Source organism: Neovison vison, chromosome 12 (assembly GCF_020171115.1).
Source record: "Neovison vison isolate M4711 chromosome 12, ASM_NN_V1, whole genome shotgun sequence".
NCBI lineage: Eukaryota > Metazoa > Chordata > Mammalia > Carnivora > Mustelidae > Neogale > Neogale vison.
In genome coordinates this window covers 126,938,741-126,964,770 of record NC_058102.1, presented here as the reverse complement: position 1 = coordinate 126,964,770, position 26,030 = coordinate 126,938,741, and the positions used below count along the sequence as shown (strand labels likewise).

Genomic DNA, 26,030 nt, shown 5'->3' with positions numbered 1-26,030 from the left:
TACACACACACACACACACACGTGCACACACACACACACAGGACTTCAAACACTGGATGGTATAGTATCCATCTGATATTTTTCTCAGTCTTTTTTTCCCTCTGTTCTTACTATCTCCATAAACATCACATCAAAACAAACAAAATTCACAAACAAGGGGCCACAAGAAAAACCATTCCCTGATTGGAACCTTTACATGCTAAATTCCACAGGGTTTAGCAGAAATCATTTGTTTAAAACTCAACCCTAAGATAAAGATCATTTCACATGGTAGGCTGACTGTTTTGAAATATGAACAATAGGCTTCTTGAAGCCCACTTAGATCTATTAATTCATCTGTTATCACTGAAGGAAACTTTAGGAAGTAGTTCATTTTTTTCCCCTCTGAGCAATTAGAATTTCTGTAAATTTAAAAAAAAAAAGTTATGAAAAGTATCAATTGTAAAAGTTCCCTATTCATTTCCTTTCTGTGCCTTTACAAATGAGTCCGGAATAATAAAAAAGATATTAGTCATTTTTAAAGAAACTCTCATTCCCTGTGACAAACTTTACTTCTTTTCGTCAGCATTCAATAATTCACCTGAGTTGGCTAAGTATCAAAACAAGCCAGAAGCTAGGAAGCCGAACTAATGGAACTAAGTCATCTCATGGGAAATTATTTGGTTCACTTAGGGCTCTTAGCAATGTGGATCAAAAAGTGACCAGCACCATTTTAAGGAGTGCTTTTAATTTTATATGTAGGGAGGTAACTGAAAGATAGAAAAAAAAAAATCCTGACCTAAAAAATAAAGTATGTATTAGTATTATCCTCTTATTTTCTGAGCCTTTGAATCAAAGGACACTGATGCCTGTGTGAACCTTTTATTATTCTGAATATTATCCATTTATTATTCTGAATATTATTCCTTTACCATCAGGCTTCCATGTTCCTATAAAATACAAGCCTTCTCTATGAAACCTATTTTGCCAACTTTGCAGGCTGGGGTAAATCTGAATATTTTGGCTTTTTACCCTAAAAATTAATCAGAAAATCATAATTGGTTTTCACTCTGATCTCATTGACGGTACAAGTCTTTTTTTTTTATGTTTTTTTTTAAATATTTTATTTATTTATTTGACAGAGAGAAATCACAAGTAGATAGAGAGGCAGGCAGAGAGAGAGAGGGAAGCAGGCTCCCTGCTGAGCAGAGAGCCCGATGCGGGACTCGATCCCAGGACCCTGAGATCATGACCTGAGCCAAAGGCAGCGGCTTAACCCACTGAGCCACCCAGGCGCCCTGACGGTACAAGTCTTATCTGCTTTAGTTGTATATGATGCCCTTCATTAATATACTAATAAAATGAAAGCATGTTTTATTTAGAAAATAGTTTTTTATGCCAGGTAAAGATCTAAGCATTCATTATTTATAGAAATTACTTCCCAATTTATCCTTAGCTTCGACTCTAAGCAAAGCCTGGCAATCACCTCTAACTTGCCTCTTTGTTTCACTGCCGGACCTCTAACCACCTACCACCCACCAGTCCCCACATCTTCCCACAGAACAACCAGATAGATCTTCTAAACTTTCAAATGAGGTTATATTATTCCACAATTAAATACTCCCTGCCATCAACTGAACATGTCCCCTCAACCCCGATTCATATGCAGAAGCTCCGATTCCCTGTGTTTTGCATTTTGGAGATGAGGTGAGGTGTTTGGGAGGCAATCAGGTCACGAGGGTAGACACCCCCCCCACACACACACACAATGAATGGGATGCATGTTTTTATAAGACGAGACAGGGAGAGATGATCTCTCTGTAGGTGAGCGCGCAGTGAGAAGGCAGTCGTCTGCAAACCAGACGGTAGAGGTTCCACACCAGGAACCGAATTGGTCAGTACCTTAAACTTGGACTTCTCAGCCTCTAGAACTGTGAGAAGTAAATTTTCATTGCTTGTGCCACAGTAACCTGCTGTAGCAGCCCAAGATGACTAAGACTCTCTTCAATGACTTTCTGTGGTTCTTAGAAGTGTTCCTAAAAGGCCCCCTGCCTAGAGGAACTGACTCTAGCCTGCTTCCTCATGATTCCCCCCACCCCCACACTGGCCCCACCCCCCTCACTTATTTTGCTCCAGCTATACTGTCCTTCAAATACCTTATATGCTGAACTTTCTCTAGCTTGTTTTGCCTTCCAAGACCATTCTTACTCCAGATGCTACCTAGGCTGGCTCCTTCTTTTCTTTTCAAGCCTAAATTCAAATGTCATCTTTCCCAAAGACTTCCTTACCATTCAGTATAAAATAAAACTCTTTCAGCAGACCAGGAGTAACTACTTATTATAGAAACCTGTTTTATTTGCTCCAGAGTATTGCATCACAAGTTGAGGTTTTCATATTTGCATTTCTTTAAATTTGTTTTCTGTCTTCCCCAACTGAAGGGCAAGTTTTTAATAAGTCAATATAAAGAGGACAAATTTAAGCTGACTGGAGCTCGCTCAAAATTTTTCATTGTGTTACAAGTTATTATCTTGAAAAGATTTGTGTTTTCTTTGGAGTGGACACTGTATCAGACTGGGCCAAGCTAGAAAATATAGACTAATGTATTTCAAACAGAAAAACTTTAATGTAGAGCACTAGTTACAAAGTTCATTGCCAAGGAAATCATGAAGCATTTTAGAGATTAATCATTATGTGTAGGAAACACCTCGAAAACCAGTCAGTCAAAGGGAGGGAGTTACTGAAACTGAGATTGTGGAAGATGGAGTTTGGCTTATTTGGTGGAGGCAGGGCTGAACTGGAACAAGCTGTGTCATAAATGAAATGCAGTGAGAAACTCAGCAGAGGGAGGTGCTGGAGTGGGGGAGGTAGGGAAATGGGGAGGGCGGGGGAAGGGGGAAGGAGAGGAGAGGAGGATGGATGGAACGGAATGCGGGGAGGAGGGAGAAAGGGACAGGGAGAGAAGAAAGGCTTGTGTTCCTGCTTTCCTGTCTTTGGCCAATGGAAAGCACTGGCCAAACCTATCGGGGTAAGCAGAGAGCAAAGCAGCCTGGGAAGTGTAGTTCTCTTGGGTACAGAACAAAGCACAGAAGGGCTGGGGATGCACAGCACTTAATACAATTGCGTAACATGTGTGCTAACAAGAAAGCATTCCACCACAAACTACAATCTGAAATCTCTCCTAAGAATGCCCAGCTATTTCCAAGACCCTCTACTACAAAACTTCACACTGGGGGGTATTGTGCCATACCTTTTCTAAAGGATTTTTGCAATCAGTTTAAGAAATGGTTTCAGATTAGAACAACTATGATGCACCATGTGCTCCAGAACCACATACACAGAATTTTCCAGACCAATAGCTGAGAAAGTGAGACTTGCCCCTTATGTTTGTCAATGACATTAAGGATACATTATGAAAATGGTTTCTTTTAGATTTCTGTAAAGCTTAGGACTTTTCAGTAGCAAGTAACAGAGAATTTTACGGGCTCAGACAAGGTAGGATCCAGGATTTAAGCAGAACAAATACTGTTCTGTTTCTTCATCTTTTTTTTTTTAGTTGGAGTCCTTCTTATGTTAGCTTCTTTCTCAGTCTGTCTCTCCACATTGGGGAAAGATGGTCTCCAAGAGCCCAAATGTAGTCTATCTCCTTATGACTTGTAAAACAGAAGAAAGACAAATCAACCTATAATCTGCACCAACTACTGGAGAAGATTATGATTTGGGTCAGCTGTGGAGGCAATACAAGAAACCTAGAGTGACCATCAACCCTATCAAGATGGTCTGGAGTGGGGGAGAGTGATTCCTCTTCAAAAACCAGATGTCCTGCTAATTCCCCAGCACTATTCTTCCCAGTAGACCTCTCTGAACATCGGAGCATAAAAGCATCGCCATGCGTACTTGCTGCCTCTGGTTAGGAAAACCAAAAGTCACCAAAAGCTAGGTATCAAAAATCAAGAGTGGAGGCCAACATTTCTTTTTGACGTTTACATGTTTCCCGAAATATGGCTCAAAGCAATGGGTAACTTAAGTAGTTGCCTCAGAAGCTCACAAATGAACTGCCCGGAGTGGGGGTTGGGGGTGCAAAAATATTCGGTCTGACCAACCAGCTGATGAGGAGCTCAAAGACATAAGGATGCTCTTTTTGAACTAAGGAAGCAACATTCTGAGAGAAAGTGACTGACATCAACTCGTGTTCTGTTGAAAGGTCTCTTGGCCTTTCCCTTGGTATTTACTTCCATAAATAACCACCATGGACTTGCGTCCTCTTTTACCGTAGCAAGCTGCATTTAAAACATCGGTAGAAATAATGCGCTGTGGAGTCTAAGGTTAGCAGTTATAAATTACCCTAAGTAAAATGGACCATAAGCAATAGGCTAATCTGCTGAGGTTTCAGGTACTATATCTAAAAACTATGAAAAAAATTCCGAAGTTGTCAAAGGATCTTCATTTACTTGTTTCTAAACTGTTAAAAATGAATCTTTCTCTGTTGTTTATACCCACTGCTTTTCAGGAAAACAGATGTGCTGGAGAAATCAGTACAAATTCTCTACTTTCTTTGCATGTTTGCATTTTTACTTGAAGAGCTCTCTTTTCTATTGCTGGCTAGAATGAATAAGGCCCTTTTTTTCCCTTTCTCTCTGTTCCCAGGTTCCTCCCTAGACTTCTTCGACAGACTGCAGAACACCTGTGAAACCATGCTGGGTAAGGGATGTCAGATTTTTGAAATCAGATTTTTCATTGATTTTGTAATAGAAAAGTTACTAAGACATGTTGAGTCTCAGTTTTTAAACTATAAAATTGGGGTGAATATACTACCTCATGAGATGAATGGTAGAATTAAAGCAGAGAGCAGGTACAAGTTCACAATACCCAGTTACTAAGATCACTTAGTAACTGTTACTGTTTATAAGGGATGATGTTTGAGATACAGACAAAGATTCCTATTGTCTTTATTCAGACAACAGGTAGTTGTATTAATTACAAAGCAGTAACACCAGGTATTGTGTTCTGATATATAATCTTACCATTAGGAATCAGGATTTCCAAATTGCTTCAGGCTGATTGAAATGCTTATGGATATTCCAGACAATGAAAAGTAAAAATGCAGTAACCTGCTTCTTCAAAGACATTTGCATCTGATGCAGATTCTTGTCTTAAATTAGTCAAAAATGGAGCAGACAATGTTATTTTTCAGGTAAGCTGAAAGATGCTTAAAATTGTAAATTTCTTTGCTTTTACCTTGTCTGGGGAAGAAAATTCTTTTTATCATTATCCCTGCCATCACAATTCTGCATTTTTTCTAAGTTTTTAGTAGAAGATACATGAGAATGTGCCCATCCTCTTTTATCTCTAGATGATGTTTTCAATAGCACACACCATAATTGAGTTCAGGTGGCTGCCTTGAATGAGATAAATCTTGAATGAGATTAAGATGAATGACAGCACGGCTGGCCAAAGTCCCACTGTCCCAGAAAGAAATGAGAAATTAATGGACTCAACACCCGTGTTGTGTGATTAAAAAAAAAACAAAAACGTTTAAACACATGCTATGAACATTTCCATGAAAAACTTCCTGCCTTCCTTTCGTACCTTTAGTACCCCCATACTCCTGGGATCAACCATGTAGAACCAGAACCGAACAGCACATATTCCGAGACTTGCTGGAAAGTACTGGGAAGTAGTGATTCTTGCCGTGTGTCCTTCTTTGTGTCCAGATGAGCTGACAAACAGGAAGTGCCGGCCGCTCCCTTGAAATAGACAAATACAACTTCTTCAGCCCAAGACAGGTGTCACAGCGTGAGGCAGAACATATTTAAATCGTGAGCAAACTTCATGCCTCCCACCCACACACAAACACACACAACTCATTTTCTTTCTGTGGAGTCACAAATCAATGATGTTTCATTCTTTTGACCCAAAAAGAAAAAACAAGAGGAAGAGGAAGAGGAAGAAGGAGAAAAAAGAATGTCACTGTGATTACATGATTCGCAAAATTCACCTGAGTATGTGACTCTTACTGAAAGTGATCAAATATCGGAGCTCACTCTTTAGGTACGTTTCTTTTCTTCTAATTTGCTCAAACCTGTCTGCCCATTTCAAGTTAGGAAAATATTTTGTATACTGTGTGTAGAGCAGGGACATGGGGTATTGGAGGCTGATTGATAGTGTATCTCATTTCCAGTTGTTCTGATTCCCACAATGACTAAAGTAGTAGAGAATGGCAGTAAGAGTAAATGAAATGTAAACTTGAAAGTCACCATGCTGAGTGATAACTTCTATTCTCCTCAACTGCAGCCGTACATGAAAGATCTCTCCGTTTAAACACAAATGGATTTTTTTCTACAGACATCACTGTCAAAATTCATCATAACTACTATCCTCTGCATGGCTTTTATTAGGAAAGAATGAAGATAGATAGAAAGACAGATAGATAGATTGATTGATTTTCAGTGCTAGCATATAATAAAGTAAATGACATTGTGTACTAACATATATATGTGTGTGTGTGTGTGTATGCTTTCTTCGGTTAAATGTTTATTTACAGTTTTAAATCAAAGCTATTAAAGTATTTTCTAATTAAAATATTCTCCCCCCCGACATTTTAGTCCTGTTACTGAGATATATGGTTTTCACTCATCAATGGTACATTAATAGTACAAGAGGCTTCTTTTATGAAGCTTTCCTATTTAAGAACTTGTTGTCAGGTGAATTTAGTACTCTCTGAAGAATCAGTATATATGTTGTTACCTTTATTCCTATGGCACTGTATTCTTCAATGCAAGGAACACGTATGCATTACTCCCTTGAATAGAGTTAAGAACAGAAGTAGCCCAAGAGAATTGCAAAAGAGAGTTAGATGATAACATTCACGCCCTCTGATGGTTTAACTTTTCGTCTGTTCATGTTCACAAATGCCATTATTTCACCAAATGGATTGCCAGTAAATATAAATATGTGGTTAATAAGACAGACTGGTTGGAGTCCTCATGAAATCATTAAGGGGTTGCTTGTTCTTGTATCCACTTAAAAAAAGGATGGAATTTGCCCATTATTAACACTTTGCATTAGTGCAGTACTTTGTTACATTCAATGAATGAGCCTATACTGATGCATTATTATTGACTGAAGTCCATAGTTTATGTCAGGGTTCATTCATTCCCTTGTGTGTTCCACGGGCTCTGACGAATGCATAACGACATGTCCACCACTGCCCTATTGTGCAGGAGACTTTCTGTGCTCTAAGATCTCCCATGCAGCCCCTCTCCATCTCTTCCTCCCACTCTCCCCCATCAAATGCCTGGCAACCACTAATCTTTTTACTGTATCCGCTGGTTTTCCTTTTCCAGAGTATGATATGCTTGTAATGATATAGTATGTAGCCTTTCTAAGTTAGCTTCTTTCTCTTAACAATATGCATTTAAGGATCTTCCATATCTTTTTTGTGGCTTGATAGCTTACTTCATTTTATCACTGAATAAAGTTCCTTTGTATAGATGTACCACATTGTGTTTATCCATTCACCTATGAAGGACATCATGGTTTCTTCTAACTTTTAGAAATTATGAATAAAGTTCCTATAGCAACTGTGTGCATGCTTCTGTGTAAGCATAAGTTTTCATTTGTGTATATATCAAGGAGCACAACTGTTGGATCTTATGGTAAGAGTATGTTTAGTTTTGTAAAAAATGCCAACTCTTCTTCCAACATTGGCCGTACCATTCTGCAGCCCCATCAACAAGGAAGGAGAGTCCCCTGTCCTCTTTATCCCCATCAGCATTCATGTTGTTAGTGTTTTGGATTTTAGTTATTATACTAGGTATGCTGTGGTATTTCATTTCAACTCAATGTCATTTCAATGTGCATTTTCCTGATAACATATAATATGGAGCATTGTTTCTTATACTTATTTGCCATCTATGTTCTACAGTAGGTATCTGTTCAGACCTTTTGTCTAATTTTTTACTTTTTTACTGTTAAGTTTTAAGAATTCTTTTTACATGTTGGACACAGTCCTTTCTCAGATATGTGTTTGCAACTATTTTCTCCAAGTCTGTGGCTTAAGTTTTATTTTTCTTAATAGTGTCATATGCAGAGTGGAAGTTTTAATTTTAATGAAGTGCAACTCAGCAATTTTTTCATTCACAACTCAAGCTTTTAGTATTGTATCTGAAAACTCATCACCAAACTTAGAGTCACCTAAATGTTCTCCTATTTTGTCTTCTAGGAGTTTTATAGTTTTACATTTTACTTTAAGATCTATAATTCGTTTTGAGTTAATTTTCATGAGAGGTTTAAGTTCTGTATCTAGATTTTTTTTTCATATGGATGTCCAATTGTTCTAATACCATTTATTGAAAAGACTGTCCATTCTTTGTTGAACTGCCTTTGTTCATTTGTCAACTATAAGTTGATCTTACTCATATGGGTCTATCTCTGAGCTCTCTGTTCTGTTCCATTTCTCTATTATTTTTCCAATATTACAGTGTCTTAATTACTATAGCTTCATAGTAAGTCTTGAAATAAGGTATTATACTTCCGCCAACTTTGTTTTTTTAATACTTCAATATTTTGTTGGCTATTTTGAGTCTTTTGCCTCTCCATATAAACTTTAGAATCAGTTTGTTGCTATCTATAAAATTATGTTCTGGAATTTTGATTGGAATTACCTTGTACATATACATCAAATTGGGAAGAATGGACAGCTTCAAAATACTTATTCTTCCTGTCCATGAACATGGAATATCTCCCAGTTTATTTAGATCTTTGATTTCTTTCATCAGAGTTTATATTTTTTTCTCATGTAGAACCTGTAATTATTTGTTATATTTATACTTAAGTATTTCTCTTTCTCTCTCTCTCTCTGGTATTAATATAATCATCATTGTGTTTTAAATTTCAAGTTCTAATTTTTCAGGGCTAGCATATAATAAAGTAAATGGCATTTGTGTACAAACCTTGTATCTGACTACATTGCTATAACTGTTTATTAATTCCAAGAGTTTTCTTCATGGTGTATAACTGCATGTCATCTGCAAACAAACACAACTTTTTATCTATCTTCATAATCTTTTGTTTTCCTCACTTGCCTTACTGTATTAGCTAGGACTTCTGGGATGATGTTGAATATGAGTGGTGAGAACAGACAGCCTTGCCTTACTCTGCTCTTACCAGGAAAGTACCTAATTTCTCACAATTATAAATGTTTGCTGTATGTTTTCTGTAGATATCTTTTTTCAGCTTTACTGAAGCATAATTGACAAATGCAATTGGAATTCATTTAAAGTGTACAACATGATGATTTGACATTTGTACACACTTTGAAAGGCTTCTCACAAAGGAGTTCATCCATGCATATCCTCACATATTTACTTTGTGTGTGTGTAGGTGTGTGAGAATGCTTAAGATCTACTCTCAGCAAATTTCAAGTATATAATACAGTACTATCAACCACAGTCACCATAAAAATATGGAATATATCACAAATTCATGTGTCATCCTTGTGGAAGGGCCATGCTAATCGTCTCTGTATCATTTCAATTTCAGTATGTGCTGCAGGAGCAAATATTCTTTATCAAGTTAGAGACGTTCACCTCAGTTTTTAGTTTACTGAGGTATTTTATCACAAATGGATGTTGAATTTTTTCAAATGCTTTTTCTGCATCTATTGACATGATCATTTAATTTTTTGCTTTACTCTGTTGATGTGATGGATTACATTAATTTAATTTCAAACATAAAACAAGTCTGACATACTTGAATAATTTCCACTTGGTTGTACTGCATATATATGTTTTCATTAGATTGGATCCGCTAATATTTTGTGGAGAACTTTTGCATCTATGTTGATGAGAGATACTGATTTGTAGTTTTCTTTTCTTGTGATGTCTTTGTTTTTTATTTCAAATCCTCATTTATTTTAAATCCTCATCTGATTTAGAACAAGGCAGAAAATGTTCTTTTTGTTTGTATTTTCTGGACTACATATAACTGGTTTCATTTCCTCTTTAAATGTTTGGGAGAATTCACAAGTGAATCCAGTCAAGTCTAGTGATTTCTGATTTGGAAGGTTTTTAATTATGTATTCAATTTTTTAAAAAGATTTATTTGAGAGCACCTGAGTATGTGGAAGTGGGGAGTGGTGCAGAGAGAGACAGAGAGAGAGAGAGAGAATCTCCAGCAAGCTTCCTGCTTGAATGTGGAGCGTGAGTAGGGCTCAATTCCACAGCCCTGAGATCATGACCTGAGCTGAAATCAAGAGTTGGACATCTAACCAACTGAGCTACCCATGCAACCCTGTAAGCAATTTCTTTGTTACAAGCTTGTTTAGATTATCTATTTCTCATGTGATTTTGGTTGCTTGTGTCTTTGAAGGAATTGGTCTACTTAGATTACCAGATTTGTGGGCACCTAGTTGTACATATATTTTTCTATTATCATTTTAGTGTCTATTATCACTTTAGTACAATTTCTATTATCATTTAGTGTCTATTATCATTTTTGTATCATTTAAGTAATGATGGTTCCCCCTTTTATTTCTGATAATTAGCAGTTCGTGTTTTCTTTTCTGTTTAGGTTTATGTATCTAGAAGATCTTCAATTTTATTAATCTTTTCAACAAACTAGATTTTCATTTTGATTTTACCTATGATTTATTTTATTTATTTTTATAATTTCAAGTTTTTACTTAAATTCAAGTTAGTTAACCTAACAGTGTAATATTGGTTTCAGGAGTACAATTTAGTGACTCATCACTTACACAGAACTCATCATATGTGCCCTCCTTAATACCTATCACTAATCAACCCATCCCCCAACCAACCTCCCCTCAGCAACCCTCTTTGTTCTCTGTAGTTAAAAGTCTCTTACAGTTTGCCTCCCTCTCTCTTTTCCCTCTATGTTCATCAGTTTTGTCTCCTAAATTCTACATAAATGAAGTCATATAGTATTTGTATTTCTCTGACTTCTTTTGCTTAGCATAATACACTCTAGCTCCATCCACATTCTTGCAAATAGCAAGATTTCATTATTTTTTATGGCTGAGTAATATTCCATTATCTACCTATCTATTCATCTATCTCACTTTTTTTATCCATTTGTCAGTGGATGGATATTTGGGCTCCTTCCATGATTTGACTATTGTTGACAATGCTGCTATAAACATCAGGGGACAGGTGCCCCTTCGAATTTGTATTTTTTTAAATTTATTTATTTGAGATAGAGAGAGAGAGAGAGAATAACAGAGTGAGAGAGAGTGATCACAAGCAAGGGGAGAGGCAGAGGGAGAGAGAGAATCTCAAGCAGACTCCCTGCTGACTGTAACTCTGAGATTATGACCCGAATTGAAATCAAGATCAGATACTCAATGAACTGAGCCACCCAGGAGCCCCACTTCAGATCTTTACTTTTGTATCCTTTGGGTAAATGCCCAGTAGTACAGTTGCTGGCTCATAGGGTAGTTCTGTTTTTAACTGAGGAAACTCTGTACTGTTTTCCACAGTGGCTGAACCAGTTTACATTCCCACCAATAGTGTAAGTTCCCTTGTCTCCACATTCTTCCCCATGTGCTGTTTCCTGTGTTGTTAATTTTAGTCATTTTGACAGGTGTGAAGTGATATTAGTTTTGATTTGTATTTCCTTGAGGATGAGTGACATTGACCATCTTTTCATGTGTCTTTTGGCCATCTGCATGTCTTCTTCAGAAAAATGTCTTTTCATGTCTTTGGCCCATTTCTTAACTAGATTATTTGCTTAATGATTTCCTGATTTCAATTTTATAAATTACTCTTCTTTTCCTAGTTTTGTAGGCTTCAAAAAAATGATCAGTTTTAAATATTTCTTCTAATGTATGCATTTGTTGCTAAAAATTTCCCTCTATTCATTTTCACTGAATCTCACAAATTTTTATAAGTTATATTTGCTTTTTCATTTAATTCACAATAGTTCAAAATTTCTTTTCGATTTTTTTTTCTTTGGTTCATTATGTTATTTCGAAATCCACCCATTTAATCTTCAAGTTTTCTGGAATTTTCCAATAATATTTGTTACTGATTTCTACCTTAATTCCATTATGTTCTGAGAGCTCACATTGTAGGATTTCTTTTAAGTTTGTTAAGATGTGTTTTATGGCTCAAATGTGGGCTATCTTGGTGAATGTTCCATGTGAGCTTGTGAAGAATATATATTCTGCTGTTGTTGAAGGATTCTATAATGTCAGTTGTATCCAGTTGATTGATGGTGCTGCAGCTTAACTATGTCCTTACTGATTTCTGCCTGTTGGCCCTACTATTGACAGAGGGGTGTTGAAGTCTCCAGCTGTAGTAGTGGATTCATCTTTTTCTTCTTGCAATGCTATTAGGTTTGCTTTGTGTATTTTGATGTTCTGAGGTTAAGTGCTTACACACTGAAGGATGTTTTGTCTTCTTAGAGTAATGACCTTTTTATCATTTGTTAATCCTCCTCTTTATCCCTCCATGTTCTCCTTCCTCTGAAGTCTTCTTTGTCTGAAATTAATGTTAACATTGTATATTTTTCTCCATTCTTTCACTTTTTCCCCATTCTTCATTCATTCATTCAATGTATTTATACTGGAAATGGGTTTGTTACTGACAATACATGGTTCTTCTGTTTTGTTTTAATCTTCTCTTAGTCTTTTAATTGGTGAATATAGATAGACTAGCAACATTTAAGCTGATTATTGAGATAGGTAGATTAACATTTACCTTATTTAGAATTTGCTATTCACTGGTATTATTCTTTCTTTCTCTTTTTCTTTCACGCTTTTTCAGTCTTCTCTGATCTTAATTGAGCATTTCATATGATTTCATTTTTTATCATGTCTTAGCATACCAATTACATATATATTTTTAATCTTTTCTAGGGGTTGACAGTGAGTTTGCAATATACATTACCACTAGTCCAAGTCCTCTTTAAAATATCACGATACCACCTCATGAGTAGTGTAAGAAACATACCATATTATTTTCCCAGTAAACTCTCCCATCTCTTATCTCTTAGGTCAGTTGTTTGTTTTTGTTTGTTTGTTTGTTTGTTTTGTTTTGTGTTTTTAGGTCTGTTAGGTGCTAATAAAATAGTTTCTCTTGAGGGAAGGTTTGTTATGAAAAACAGAAAGCTCTGGGAAATGTTCAAAATGGCTATTTCTTCCCTCTACCTGCTGAAAGCAGAGAGGAGCTTCCTCTGATCTTCACTGTGAAAAACTGACAGGGTTCCTAAAGGTAAAACTTACAAAAGTGTAGGGGCTTCCTAACACTGAAACCCCCTGGACTAGCTCTCCAACTCATCCACATTGAACCTGCAGCAATCCATCAGTAATTGGTGAGGATGTCCTGCCCCGTCCCGACTCCTGTTTGGAAGTTGTGATTCTCCATTTCCTCTTGCTTATCTCCAGTTTGGGGGCAGTGGTGTGTGTGTGGAGCTCTTAATTCTCTAATAAATTTAAAAAGAGTTGTTGATTTTTAGTTTGTTCAGCTTTTGTTTTTTTTCTTATTATGGGGAAAGAAATGATGACTTCCTAGCTCCTTATATGCCAGACCAGAGACTGAAAGGGACTCACATCTACTTTTTTAATGATTTATTTAAGAGAAAGAGAGAGAAAGAACATGCGCCTGTGCACAAGTGAGTGCGGGGAGGGGCAGAGGGAGAGACTCTCCAGCAGACACCCCACTGAGCTCCAGCTGGATGTGCTGGCTCCAATCTCACAACCCTCAGGGGCTTGATGCTTAACGGATTAAGCCACCCAGGCGCCCCTATTTTCCTTTTAAGTTCCTTACTGAAAATATTTCCGTTCACTTAGAACACTTTATAAAAGTCTCACCAATAAAAAAAATAAAAAAAAAAAAAAACTTAAGAAAACTACCAAGGAATATGACATGTGAACGGATGCTGCGAGATTTTCCTCCATATAAAATAGTAGTGGAAATAACCTGTTAAGTTTCGTGGCTTGCACCATTGAACTGTTTTCTCTCCTCACTGTTTTATGAAATACATGTACTAGCTAACATTGGATTAGGAAAATTATGCACAATATTTTAAGTCAGCCACAGAAAACTTTGCTTTCATATTCCTTTGCAAGGATGACATGTTTGTTTTCTTATTTGGAACAGGAAGACATGCATGTGGCATGTGCAGCCACGACAGACCTAGACGCCATCAGTCACATCTCCTACAAACTGTGGCTTATTCATTAAGAACACACATTTGTTAAATCTACACTCTCGGATTAAAGAAGAAGATCTAGGTGCTCCCTCATTTTATTGCCTTTTATGCCTGTAAGGATTCCCAATGCACTTGGAGAACAATATCAGACAAACCTTACAATGTTATCCTGAATAAAGAAAATATAGTATAGTCCAACTCACTATAATAATAATGTATACAGTTAAGATGAAAGCATGGAATCTAGTCATACTATACTGGATGTGAAGAAATAGCCTTGACCTAGTTCCAATAAGAAAAATTAATGGTCAGTATGTGTGTATGAAACTATTCTGTATTTCATAGCTCAGCTCTTAAACAGTATGACATATATAATGAGAAGTAATATACCTCCATCTCAAAAGCAAATCATGTTTAACCCTGACTTTAAATATACATATTTCCATGCTGTACTACTAACCTGATATTTAATGTCAAACATTTGGAGCAGTGAGAAAAGAACTGATTGTGTCCACTGGCATACACTTAATCCATTTAAAAACTAGAAATTCTGATTTAAAATCTAGTATTTTGGTAAATTTTTTCTTCTAACTACATAAATACACTAATCCTTTACTAATTCAGATGTTTCTTTTGAGTAATTTTAATCATGTGATACTTCTTTTTTAAAGGTAGGTTTTAAGTCTGCACAACAAAATGAATACAACCTAACCAAATTCTCCAGCCTTAGTCATTGCCTATAGGCTCCTCATGGTACCCCAGTCACAGCATCCTCAGGATCTCAATAATTTTTTCATAGCACCCCAGGAGGAAAGCAATATTTTGGTTTTGTTATTATTAAGTCCTTAAGTCCAAACAACTTAAAGCCTATTAAAATACTAACAACACCACGGGCATTCGAAAAACTAATACATACAAACCGAAAAAAACAAAACAATTCTTAAATAACCACGATTACTTTCCACTAGAGAGTGTATTCATTAGGCACTGCCCAAAGTCTCAAACCTTGAAATTACATTGAACATCACCACCTTCATTTCCTATCCCATTTTTGTTTTCCCCAGTACTTACTTTAATCATAGCAACTACCATAACTCAGCTTAGCAAAGATATGACATCATTGAAAGGAATGTAGAACAATATAATGTTTGCATTTTAGGGATATATTATGAAACTTAATGTAAAAAAAAAGTAATTCATGGGGGATGGTAAATATCCAGGATGTTTCACTGCAGCATATTTATTTCAGTATAAGGCAATGTTCTGTAGGGCTCAACATCAAAGGTAAGCAATTCCAATTATTAGTTAGGGGACTGTGGGTGAGCTTTCAAAGTGTACCCCTCCTAGCCTCTCCTGATTTGCATATTCAATTTGGTCTTACAGCATCCTGCAGTGGAACACAAAAGTCAGAAAGTCAATTCCTGGCTGATGTATTAATGCATGCAAATGTGAACTTTTAACCATTTTAAAATTTAAGAATAGAAAACTATGCCTGGAAATTTAGAAGCAACCATTGCAAATTTGGTATTTTGGTATTTTTAATTCTAGAACTCTAGTATATCCAAGCTTGACTTTGTAAGGGGAATAGACTTGTTGCAACGCCATATTTTTTCCTGAGAATCACAAAGGTGAAAAGTTGCTTAGCCTCTTGAAATTATTAATAGAAATATGTGAAGTATCCAGGAACTATGTACTATATCACAAAGTTACAAAACCTTACATGGAATTATATTTTCAGAAATAGACTCATTCTTTATTTAGCAAGCTCAGACTAGACCTACTTTCAAACATTTATAAATTTTAGGTTGCTTCATTGAGAACTACCTATTTATATCTAGCAAAATCCTTGGGGAAGGTCAATCAAGCTTCCCACATGAAGTTCAGAATTTGTTAAAGCAAACAAGAAAGCTTAAAAGTCTCAACTGCCACAACATATTTAGAATTTAATGGTAAATCATTGAACCAGTTGACTTTATTTACATGTGACTCTGTGGAATGATCAACCACCTTCATTTCCAATTCTACATTTATTTTTCCCAATCCCTACTTTTCCCAACAGTCATGGGACAGATTTTTACAGAAGCAGACTTTTTTGATTGTCAGTCTGATTTTAAACTGCTTTATGGCTTTCTGTTGGCCATTGTAAATTAATTCTCATATATTATATTAGAATGCCTTTAATTAGGTTTGTAAAACTTTAATACTGCCAGAAGCAGTACTCCGGATTGTGGGCACTTACTAAATATGTCTGAATGTTACCTCTCTCTACACTCTGCCTCCTGATATTTTCTGTACCTTTCAGTGTAACACTTCAATTTTGTTGGTACAGGTTTTAGGATTACAAGTTCTTAGGATTCCTAAGATGCAATCAGGCACTGGAAAAAAGTTTCTCATCAATATTCAATTTTTACCTTAGACACTCTTTAAAGAATTACACACATTCTCAAAAACTGGAGCCACTTAGTGTCAAAGAGTATAAATTCAGCATCACTTTGTTCAGCTCTCCATTGTTACTTGCAGGAGAGAGCCAAAATACATTAGCCACATTCAGAATCCAATGGTGTGCCTCATAGACGTGCCTCACAGACATTCTTTTTCACTTTGGTGTTGGCATGCAGTAGAGACTCTAATTTGTCCTTTCGATGTGATTAGCTACAATCTTGAGTTTTTGGAAATGTTTCGTTGAGTCATTATGTCATAACATAATAAATTTGACATTTCTTTTATAAAAAGACAGTTAATACTTTCCAAAGAAAGCTATATTTTTTCAGCTCCAGTGCCCTTGGAAGAATCATACTCACTTCTACTAGGGTCAAACCATAAAAGACAATTTCCCACTTCAAGTGATCTGAATTCACTTCCCGCTTTAAATTGTAAGCAATTTTAGTCTTTTTTTTTTTTTCCCCTTGCTCATAAAATAAAGCTGCCTAATGGTTTTTGAAAATGTGATGTGATATGCCTCTCTTCCAAAATAGCAAATGCCCCCTTGTTCAGAGTTAGACTTACTTAGCTTGGGTCCACATCCTCTGTAAGTTCTGCCTGGCCCTCGCTCTACAAAGAAAGGGGTGGGGGGTGCCTGGGTGGCTCAGTGGGTTAAGCCGCTGCCTTCGGCTCAGGTCATGATCTCAGGGTCCTGGGATGGAGTCCCGCATCCGGCTCTCTGCTCAGCGGGGAGCCTGCTTCCTCCTCTCTCTCTCTCTGCCTGCCTCTCTGCCTACTTGTGATCTCTCTGTGTCAAATAAATAAATATAATCTAAAAAAAAAAAAAAAAAAAAGGGGAGGGGGCACAATAATTATCAGCTGAAATGCCCTCATTCTCTTTTTGTCTGCAAGTTTTTTGTTTTTTTTTTTTGTTTTTTTTAAAGATTTTATTTATTTATTTATTTGACAGAGACAGATCACAAGCAGGCAGAGAGGCAGGCAGAGAGAGAGGAGGAAGCAGGCTCCCTGCTGAGCAGAGAGCCCGATGCGGGCCTCGATCCCAGGACCCTGAGATCATGACCTGAGCCAAAGGCAGTGGCTTAACCCACTGAGCCACCCAGGCGCCCATTTTTGTCTGCAAGTTTTAAAGACTGTGAAATGTAAACATGCTCAGAGAGAGAACAAAAGTTTTCCTTAAAGTTGTCAAAATGGCAACCACAGATCCAGTGCCTCTGAAGTCAAATGAAATGTTTTCATGGCATTTGATGAAAATGTCTGTCATTACATCACTTCTATTTGCTTTTTGAAAGGCTGTACAATAATTGATTTGGCATTTCTTTATTTCTACCTTTTCTAACAGTTTATTCTTCAGGCATTACTCCTCTTAAGAATAATTATTACTTATTAAGAAAAAGCAGGCTATCTCATTGTAAGGCTATTTATTATTACCAAACCTTGGTGCTATGAACTGTTTCCTTCAGTAATCACTAACCTGATCTAAAAAGGAAGCTTAACACTGAGACACGCCAAAACGCAATCTATTCATCGTAGGGATATAGTCACCTTATTTTAAGAGATTTTAATTTGCTCAGGGGTAAGTATACTTCAATCCCATGAAGGTGCCTTATGAATGGAGTTGTTGGCACTTTCAGAATGTAGCTGGAGACAAAGGATTCTGACTCTCTTAATCTTCATAATGCAAGAACCCTGAAGAACCTCTCTTACGTGTTGTTGTCAAGATGTCTAGAGAAACAAGCATTTGCTTAATAGCATTTGTGTAACTTGATTTTATTTGCCAAATTGAGATTAAAAAGAAAACGTGTTTCCTTGTCATGTAGGAAGGGAGAACTAATAAAGCATAAATCCTTTAGTTAAATGATAAATGGTATGAACTTTGACTTTGTTTAGATTTCAGACCCATTTTACCTGAAAGAGTGTGGAAAGCAAACAAGAACAAAAGAATGTTTCTTTTCACTGAAACAGAAAACAGTATTATCAGGTTATTTTAATGAATATGAGCAGAAACCTTGGGCTGGCTGGCCCTATGGTTAAGCCTGCAGGTACCTGAGCTGTTGGCTTCCATTCAAATCCTGACATTACCACTTATTTGGTATGTGACCTTGGGCAGCCTATGGAAATTCTCAGGATCAGAAGCATGAAGAGATAATTATAGTCAGTACCTTATTGCATTTGGATGTTAAGGAGAAAGACAAGTTATAGCTCAGAACACATGAAACATACTCAAAAGAATCTGACAATGAAAGCTAGCAGTATGTACTATTTAGAAGACATATTACAGGCCAGACTACCCAGTGTACCGTACTGGTACTTACAAGCTTTGTGACTTTGGGAAAATCACTGAATCCCCACGGTGTCTCATATCCACCCTCTGTCAGATGGGCGGTAATAATAATAATAATATACAGCTCACTGGGGTTATTGTGAGCCTTTAATGCCAAATATTGACATAGGCTGTAAATGCCATCTAGTTCATCTAATAAAAGATGACTTAAACTGGATGACTAAGAAAAGACTTTATAAGAGACCTATCATTATATTAAGATGTTAAGGAATATAATGGAGATGGTAATAGGCAAAGAAAGTAGGTTAGAGGGGCAAAAGTTCATTCTTAAAAAATCACTAAGAGGTTCTTCCTGGTTTTTAGTCTAGCAGGGAAGAAGCTTAGAGGCACAGCCTCATCTTCACAACAAAAAAAGCCAAACTAAAAAAAAATCAAAAACTCTTCTTATATCTATGAGAGAATTAGAGTAGACATCACAGGGAAAACCACTGGAGACAGGAAGGCAGATACAGAGAATCACAATTCACTGGAGCAAAACTGCAGGAGCAGGAACCACAGATGGAGCCGGCCCTGGGTGAGGAAAAGGGAAACCGCAATTAACAGGCTGCCGGAGGCTCAGCATGGAGAAGCTCGAGAGATCGGAACTCCAGGGGGACAAGTCTTAAGGGCATCCCCATAGTCTTATATCCAGAAGCCCTACCAAGTTCCCACAGTGAAGATGGGAGAAAAATCCCCTCTGTTTCTTTCTGGGAGAGAGGAAAAGTAGCCATTTTGAAGTATGCCTATTTTTCTTAAAAAGGTCTAGAATTCCTATCGCCTATGGAAGAGGGAAAACTGAGAAGTACTTGTCAAGGGCACAGTAAAAGAGCACACGCTTACTGAAAGACTGTGACAGATCACAGAATTATGGAGGGTTCCTAGTGCCGTTGACTTTCACACTCAACAGCTCTTCACCTTCCCACCCCATCAACAAGCTCCTATATTCCAGTGGGGGCTGCAACTGAAAGGACGCCCTCTCGCAGAGCTTACTGAGTCACTAGGGAGCGGTGCCTGGGAGCTCAGTCAGTTAAGTGTCTGCTTTTGGTTCAGATCATGATCACGGGGTCCTGGGATGGAGCCCTGCGTCGAGCCCCCTGCTCTATGGGAAATCTCCTTCTCCCTCTCCCTCTGCCCCTCCTGTGCCAGTATGCACACTCTCTTGTTCTGTCAAATAAGTAAATAAAATCTTTAAAAAAAAAAGAAATTCACTAGGGAAACCAAAAGACAAGGGAGAAGCCAAGGGGGACACCAGTAGACGTTAAAACCTTCTGACTCCTATAGCTCCAGCCAACAGTAAATAGTAAATGACCTTACTTCCTACCAGATAGACAGAAGAGTTCACACCGAAGACCTCTTTACCTTGATTCCTTTTACCTGGTACACTGTATCCACTATCAGTAAAAAAATTACAAGCCACGCTAACACAGTGATATGACCAAAAGATGACATTTATAACTCCCAGAGCACATTTGAGGAACAAGAACACAAGAATTTGTAGGAGAATTAAAATCAGAAATGTCACTTGGAAAAGAATATAGAAAGCCCTTAATGCTACCCTAAAAGTCAACAGAGAGCTTCTGATGATTTTCAGGACTAATAGTCCCCATCCTGAAACACTAATCCTGTGTCAGTGAGAGGAGTGGCCTGGTTTAGGAGAGTATTTGCACTGGTGGTGAGTTTTCTTGACACTGGCAACAGGAGCCCAACAGTGACTTGTGATAATAGAAGTGAAAATGCAAAGTAAAAACATGTAAGTTGACAATGAAGAGTTGAATGAATTGGAAATTGAGAAAGACTTGTTTTAAATAATAGTAATGTCAATAACAGAAATATTAGGGGCAGCAGGAGGAGATCCTTTCTGAAAGGAAGGTAAGCTTGAGTCTGGATATGTGACTTGCAGACACTAGAAATTATCCCACTGATAACAGATAATGTGAGATTAGAACATGGAAATAGAGACCAGAGGCATGCAGAAATTAGCAAATTTTGAACATTGAGAGAATGAAAACTCTGTGCAATCAACAAGTGTAGGAAGAGATTTAAAATAGTAAAAGTAGGAATACTGAGTAAGACTCACAATTGGGTTTTACAAGGAAAAAGAAAAAGAATCAAAGACACATATTAGGAAATACATATCACAGTCCACTGCCGGTGAGAACTTCCAGGAAGCTGTGCATTAAGCAGTAGTGCCAAGTGCAACATGAGAAGAATCAGAATAATGCAAGAAGAATTACGAAATCATAAAGTCCTCAAAGGAGCTAGTACTTAAGCCCCATGAGAGCTGGTGTGTTTGGTAAATGTGCGTCGCTAAAGTGTTTAGATCCGTGACCCAGAGTGGACGGCCAAAAATTATTTGCTGAGGAAATAATATTTTTGCAGAAGATAAACTGCAGGGAACCAAAGAAAGTATATACAGTGTAGTAGAGAGTATAAACACTTTTTTGGATTGTCTCATCTTTGAAATATAAGAAAAAACAATAGTACTTAGAAGTGAAATTGAGGTTAGATTTCTTTTTTTCAAGATAAGAAAACTGTGATGCTTAAAGGCAAAAAGTATGGTAACAGTAATAGGCAGTTTAAGGATACTTAGAAAAAAGGAATAAATACAAAAAGAAAAGTTTTTGAGAAGATAGAAAGGATTAAGTTTAATGGTTCATTATTTTACTGAGAAATAAAGTCAACAAATAAATAGGAGTTTGGTGAATTCCTTTTTGGGAAACTATAATGCCTGGATACTTGTAAAATGATGGAATAATTGACCTGAAAATTATGGAAGAAGATACTCTCATATTTGAGCAATAAAGCCAAAAAGCATTATTTTTGGACATGAAAATTGCTAATATCATAAGAAGACTGTGTGTTACTATTTAATGGATATACTTTGTTAATATACATAATGAAATATTCTGAAGATAATAAATTGGATTAAATTATTATAATTGTTACTGCTTTGCTTTCTAAGTACCTTCCACTTAAACCAGATTGGAAGCAGTGAATACATCATCTTTGGTGGTCCCAGCTGGAAGTGTGTGAATTCATAACCAAGAGACTACACATCTTTAAACAGATCCAGAGATGGGCACTTTCCAGTATTTCTTTAGTTGATTCTAGTGTTTTATTCCCTTTGTAGACAGGAAAGCCTTCCCTATGGTGTGGGCAGTGTAATACAGAATAGGGCTGTCTCACAGAAACATACTGTGGGCCATTTATGTAGTCTTAGTATTTTCAGTAGTTACATTTAAAAGAGTAAAAAGAAATGGGTGAATTTTTTGTAATTTATTTTATTCTGTATATATTTTGTAATATATTTTATCTAACCCATGAATCCAAAATGTTATTTCAATATATAAATAATTGTTGATATCATATGATCTCCCTGATATGAGGAAGTGGAGATGCAATGTGGGGGGTTTGGGGGGTAGGAAAAGAATAAATGAAACAAGATGGGATCAGGAGGGAGACAAACCATAAGAGACTCTTAATCTCACAAAACAAACTGAGGGTGGCCGGGCTGAGAGGGTGGTGGGTTATGGACATTGGGGAGGGTCTGTTCTATGGTGAGTGCTGTGAAGTGCATAAACCTGGCAATTCACAGACCTCTACCCTTGGGGCTAATAATACATTATATGTTTAAAAAAATAAAAATAAATAAATAATAATTGTTTTATGTATATATATATATACATATATATGTGTATATATGTATATATATATATATATATATATTTTATACTACATCTTCGAAGTCGAATGTGTGTTTTATTCTTATAGTACATCTCAACTTGCACCAGCCACAGTTCAAGGGCTCAGTAGTTTGTGTAGCTACTGGCTATTATATGGGACAGTGTAGGCTATAGAAAAAAGTCTTTTGAGTCACAGTCTGATATTCAAATCCTCCAGCTCAGTCATACCCATGACTTGATCAAATTTTTTAACCTTTCTAAGAATTTAGCATCTTCCATGTCACAATGTTTTAAAGATTAAATGAGATAACATCTATATCACCTTTTACACTGCCTGACTCTTAGGGAATATTTAACTGCTGTTACTTCCGTTTCTCTAGATCCCTCTGGAATTTCTCCTTCTTTTGTCTGAAAAAAAATTATTTGTTTGGATTTGAGTGAATGGATAAGAAGAGCGACTGTTTGACACCCGTTTAGCCCTTTATAAAACTGAAAACAGGAACACAGGCCCCCTCCTTCTAGCGGCTACACATGAAAATTTCCTTAACTTACTTCCTGCCCATACCCCCATAATTCCTACACCACCCTGCACGGATCCTCTCCTGATTGATCCTTCTTTTATGCTCTGTTTCCTTTTTCCCCCATTGTTTTAATTTATAATGTTTGACACTGATTTTCTATCCCTTTCTGTTACATTAGCCACGAGGTGCAGAGATCCTTCTTTGATCTGACCTACAAGTATTCTAAATACCTAAAATAGTGGCTGGCAAAAAATGAACTCATCATTTGTGAAATGAATGAATGGGGGAAAAACATTTTTTTACCATGCCAATGCATATAATTTTATCTTCCATTTCGTCACATGTATCTTTAAAGTGATGGCTGAAGCATCACACAAATCACATTTCTTTTTAACACTCTTCTCATAATTTAATGTAATTATTATTATTATGGTATATTAAGAATTAACTCCTCTTAGTGTATCCAGAAGGTATCCAATTTTAAACAGAAATCTCTTCTGAACTGGTATCATAATAAATGCCAGTGTATTATTAAATGATTAGATAAAAGGCAGATTTACAAATTAAATCCTTTGATATATCTCAGTGTCCTTGGAGGATCTAGCGAAGATATTATTTCTGTTATTATCATTTTTGCTGTCTTCAACTTCTACCTGTTGACAATTCTCTTGGTGTTTTCTGATTATTCAGTTCTTATTTCACACTAGACATCATATTGTCAGTTTTTTCACTTTGGGTAAGTCACACTCATCTCTTGAAGGAACAATTTTGTTTTTGGAAACTTTCACACTGCTACCAAAGTAGAAAGAATAGCATAATGAACTTCCCCCAACCCAAGACCTAGCTTCAACAAGTTCAACCGTGGTCAGTTTTGTTTCCTCTGTCTTAACACCTACTTCCTTAACACCACTAATTTGAAAGTAATGCTGGATATCAATTACATCTCCTTTAACCACATCAGTATATATTTCTATAAGATTAGGATTAATTTTTTCATAACTAGCATTTTATAATGAAAAATAACTGTATTTCCTTATTGTAATTAAATTTTTGATCAATAGGACACAGTTTATATTAAGATATATTAATATTTCACTCAGTGAAATAAGTCAAGCAGAGAGAGTCAATTATATGGTTTCACTTATTTGTGGAGCATAACAAATAGCATGGAGGACAAGGGGTGTTAGAGAGGAGTAGGGAGTTTGGGTAAATTGGAAGGGGAGGTGAACCATGAGAGACTATGGACTCTGAAAAACAATCTGAGGGGTTTGAAGTGGCGGGGGGGTGGGAGGTTGGGGTACCAGGTGGTGGGTATTATAGAGGGCACGGCTTGCATGGAGCACTGGGTGTGGTGAAAAAATAATGAATACTGTTTTTCTGAAAATAAATAAATAAATAATAATTTAAAAAAAAGATATATTAATATTAAGTATAGATAAGATTGTTGGAATACTATATAGGTATTATATATACACATTCCTATATTTTAGTATCATTTTGCACATAAAAATGGTTATAGTCCTATAGAGCATGTTGGGGTAAAGAGAGGTGAATAATGGGTCTTGCAGGCATGTATCTGATTGGCGGCTTTCATCCTAAATCCATGAGAAGCTGGGCGAGCTCCCCCAGATGGGGCTTCTACAGCTCAGTATGAAATACAGCCTTCTAAAGAGCACGGAGAAAATATAACGAACGTCCACTACACCGAGCCATCCATTTCCTCCAAGGGGAATTGTTCTCTTTTCACGTCCCCATTTCTCTCTTTCATGGTATTGCTTGTCTGGTTGCCTGCCGACTCTTGGTTAGGCATTGAAACTTCTGAATGAAGTTCAGGCTTTCCTTGCTTAGTGTAGGCAACTTGGGAGAATTTCCACTGCTGTTATAGAGAATCATTTTCCTGGAAGGTTTGTCCCTCAGGAGAATGAAAAGTAGGTGTGCTACAGGTGCCCTGGGGGTGTAGGCCTCCCCGTAGTTCGCAACTTCAGCTATGTGCTAAAATCACTTGAGGAATTCTTATACGTGTTGATGCTCAGGCCACAATATTAACCAGTTAAATCAGGATCTGAGTGGGTAGAGGCAGATAATTCGCATTTTTTTAAAAACTCTTCAGATAATTCTAATATGCAGCCAAGTCTGAGAACCATTTTCTTTGGTTAAGTAAGTAAGCAGGCAGGCAAACTGTAATGCCCCAATTTTTTTTTTTTTTAGGATTTTATTTATTTATTTGAGAGAGAGAGAGAGAGAGAAAGAGAGAGAAATGTGTGTGTGTGTGTGTGTGTGTGTGTGTGTGTGTTTGAGTGCAAGCAGGGCAGGGGCGGAGGGAGAGGAGAGAATGAATCCCAAGCAGACTCCATGCTGAACCCGAGATCATGACCTGAGCCAAAATCTAGAGTCAGAGGCTCAGCTAACTGAACCCCCCAAAATCCCCTTAGTGTTTTTTTTTTTTTTTTAATTCTTGGATGAAGTTATCTTTATTTCCCTGCATATTTACAGTGTTGATCCAGTGTAACTCCACACATGACTGTGCCTTTATCTTAGATTGTAATTGTCTCACGATAATCTCTCCCCACTCAGATGTCTGCTTGTCTGTACCCGGCAGCTCTCTGATTTTAGTTTGTGAGAAAAAGCCCTTCTGTGGTCACGGGAGGGAATGCACGGTGGGGCCAAGTTCTCAACTCTGCCGGGTGATCTGAGTGCTGGTTTCCAGTGAGTTACTCTGAAGAGTTCTTCACAATCTTTCCTGGTAGTTGTATAAATCGGTTCAACCTGCCATAACAAAATACCACAGAGTGGGCGCCTTAAACAACAGAAGGTGATTTTCTCACTTTCTGTCCAAGAGTGCTGGCAGGGTTTTTTTCATGAGGCTTCTCTCCTCGGCTTAGGGGCTTCTCCTTGTCTCCTCATAGGGTCTTTCTT

General features: G+C 37.0%; 1 protein-coding gene and 1 pseudogene across 1 annotated transcript in view; both read right to left on the bottom strand.

The window, feature by feature from the left end:
• Positions 1-26,030, bottom strand: part of MALRD1 (MAM and LDL receptor class A domain containing 1) — an 838,152-nt gene that overhangs the window by 200,979 nt on the left and 611,143 nt on the right. Inside the window, exon 35 of the mRNA XM_044228594.1 lies at positions 5,566-5,723. Within this exon, the coding sequence (XP_044084529.1) occupies positions 5,566-5,723 (158 nt within the window). The remainder of the gene's footprint in view (positions 1-5,565; positions 5,724-26,030) is intronic.
• On the bottom strand, positions 9,437-9,535 carry LOC122892787 (annotated as a pseudogene).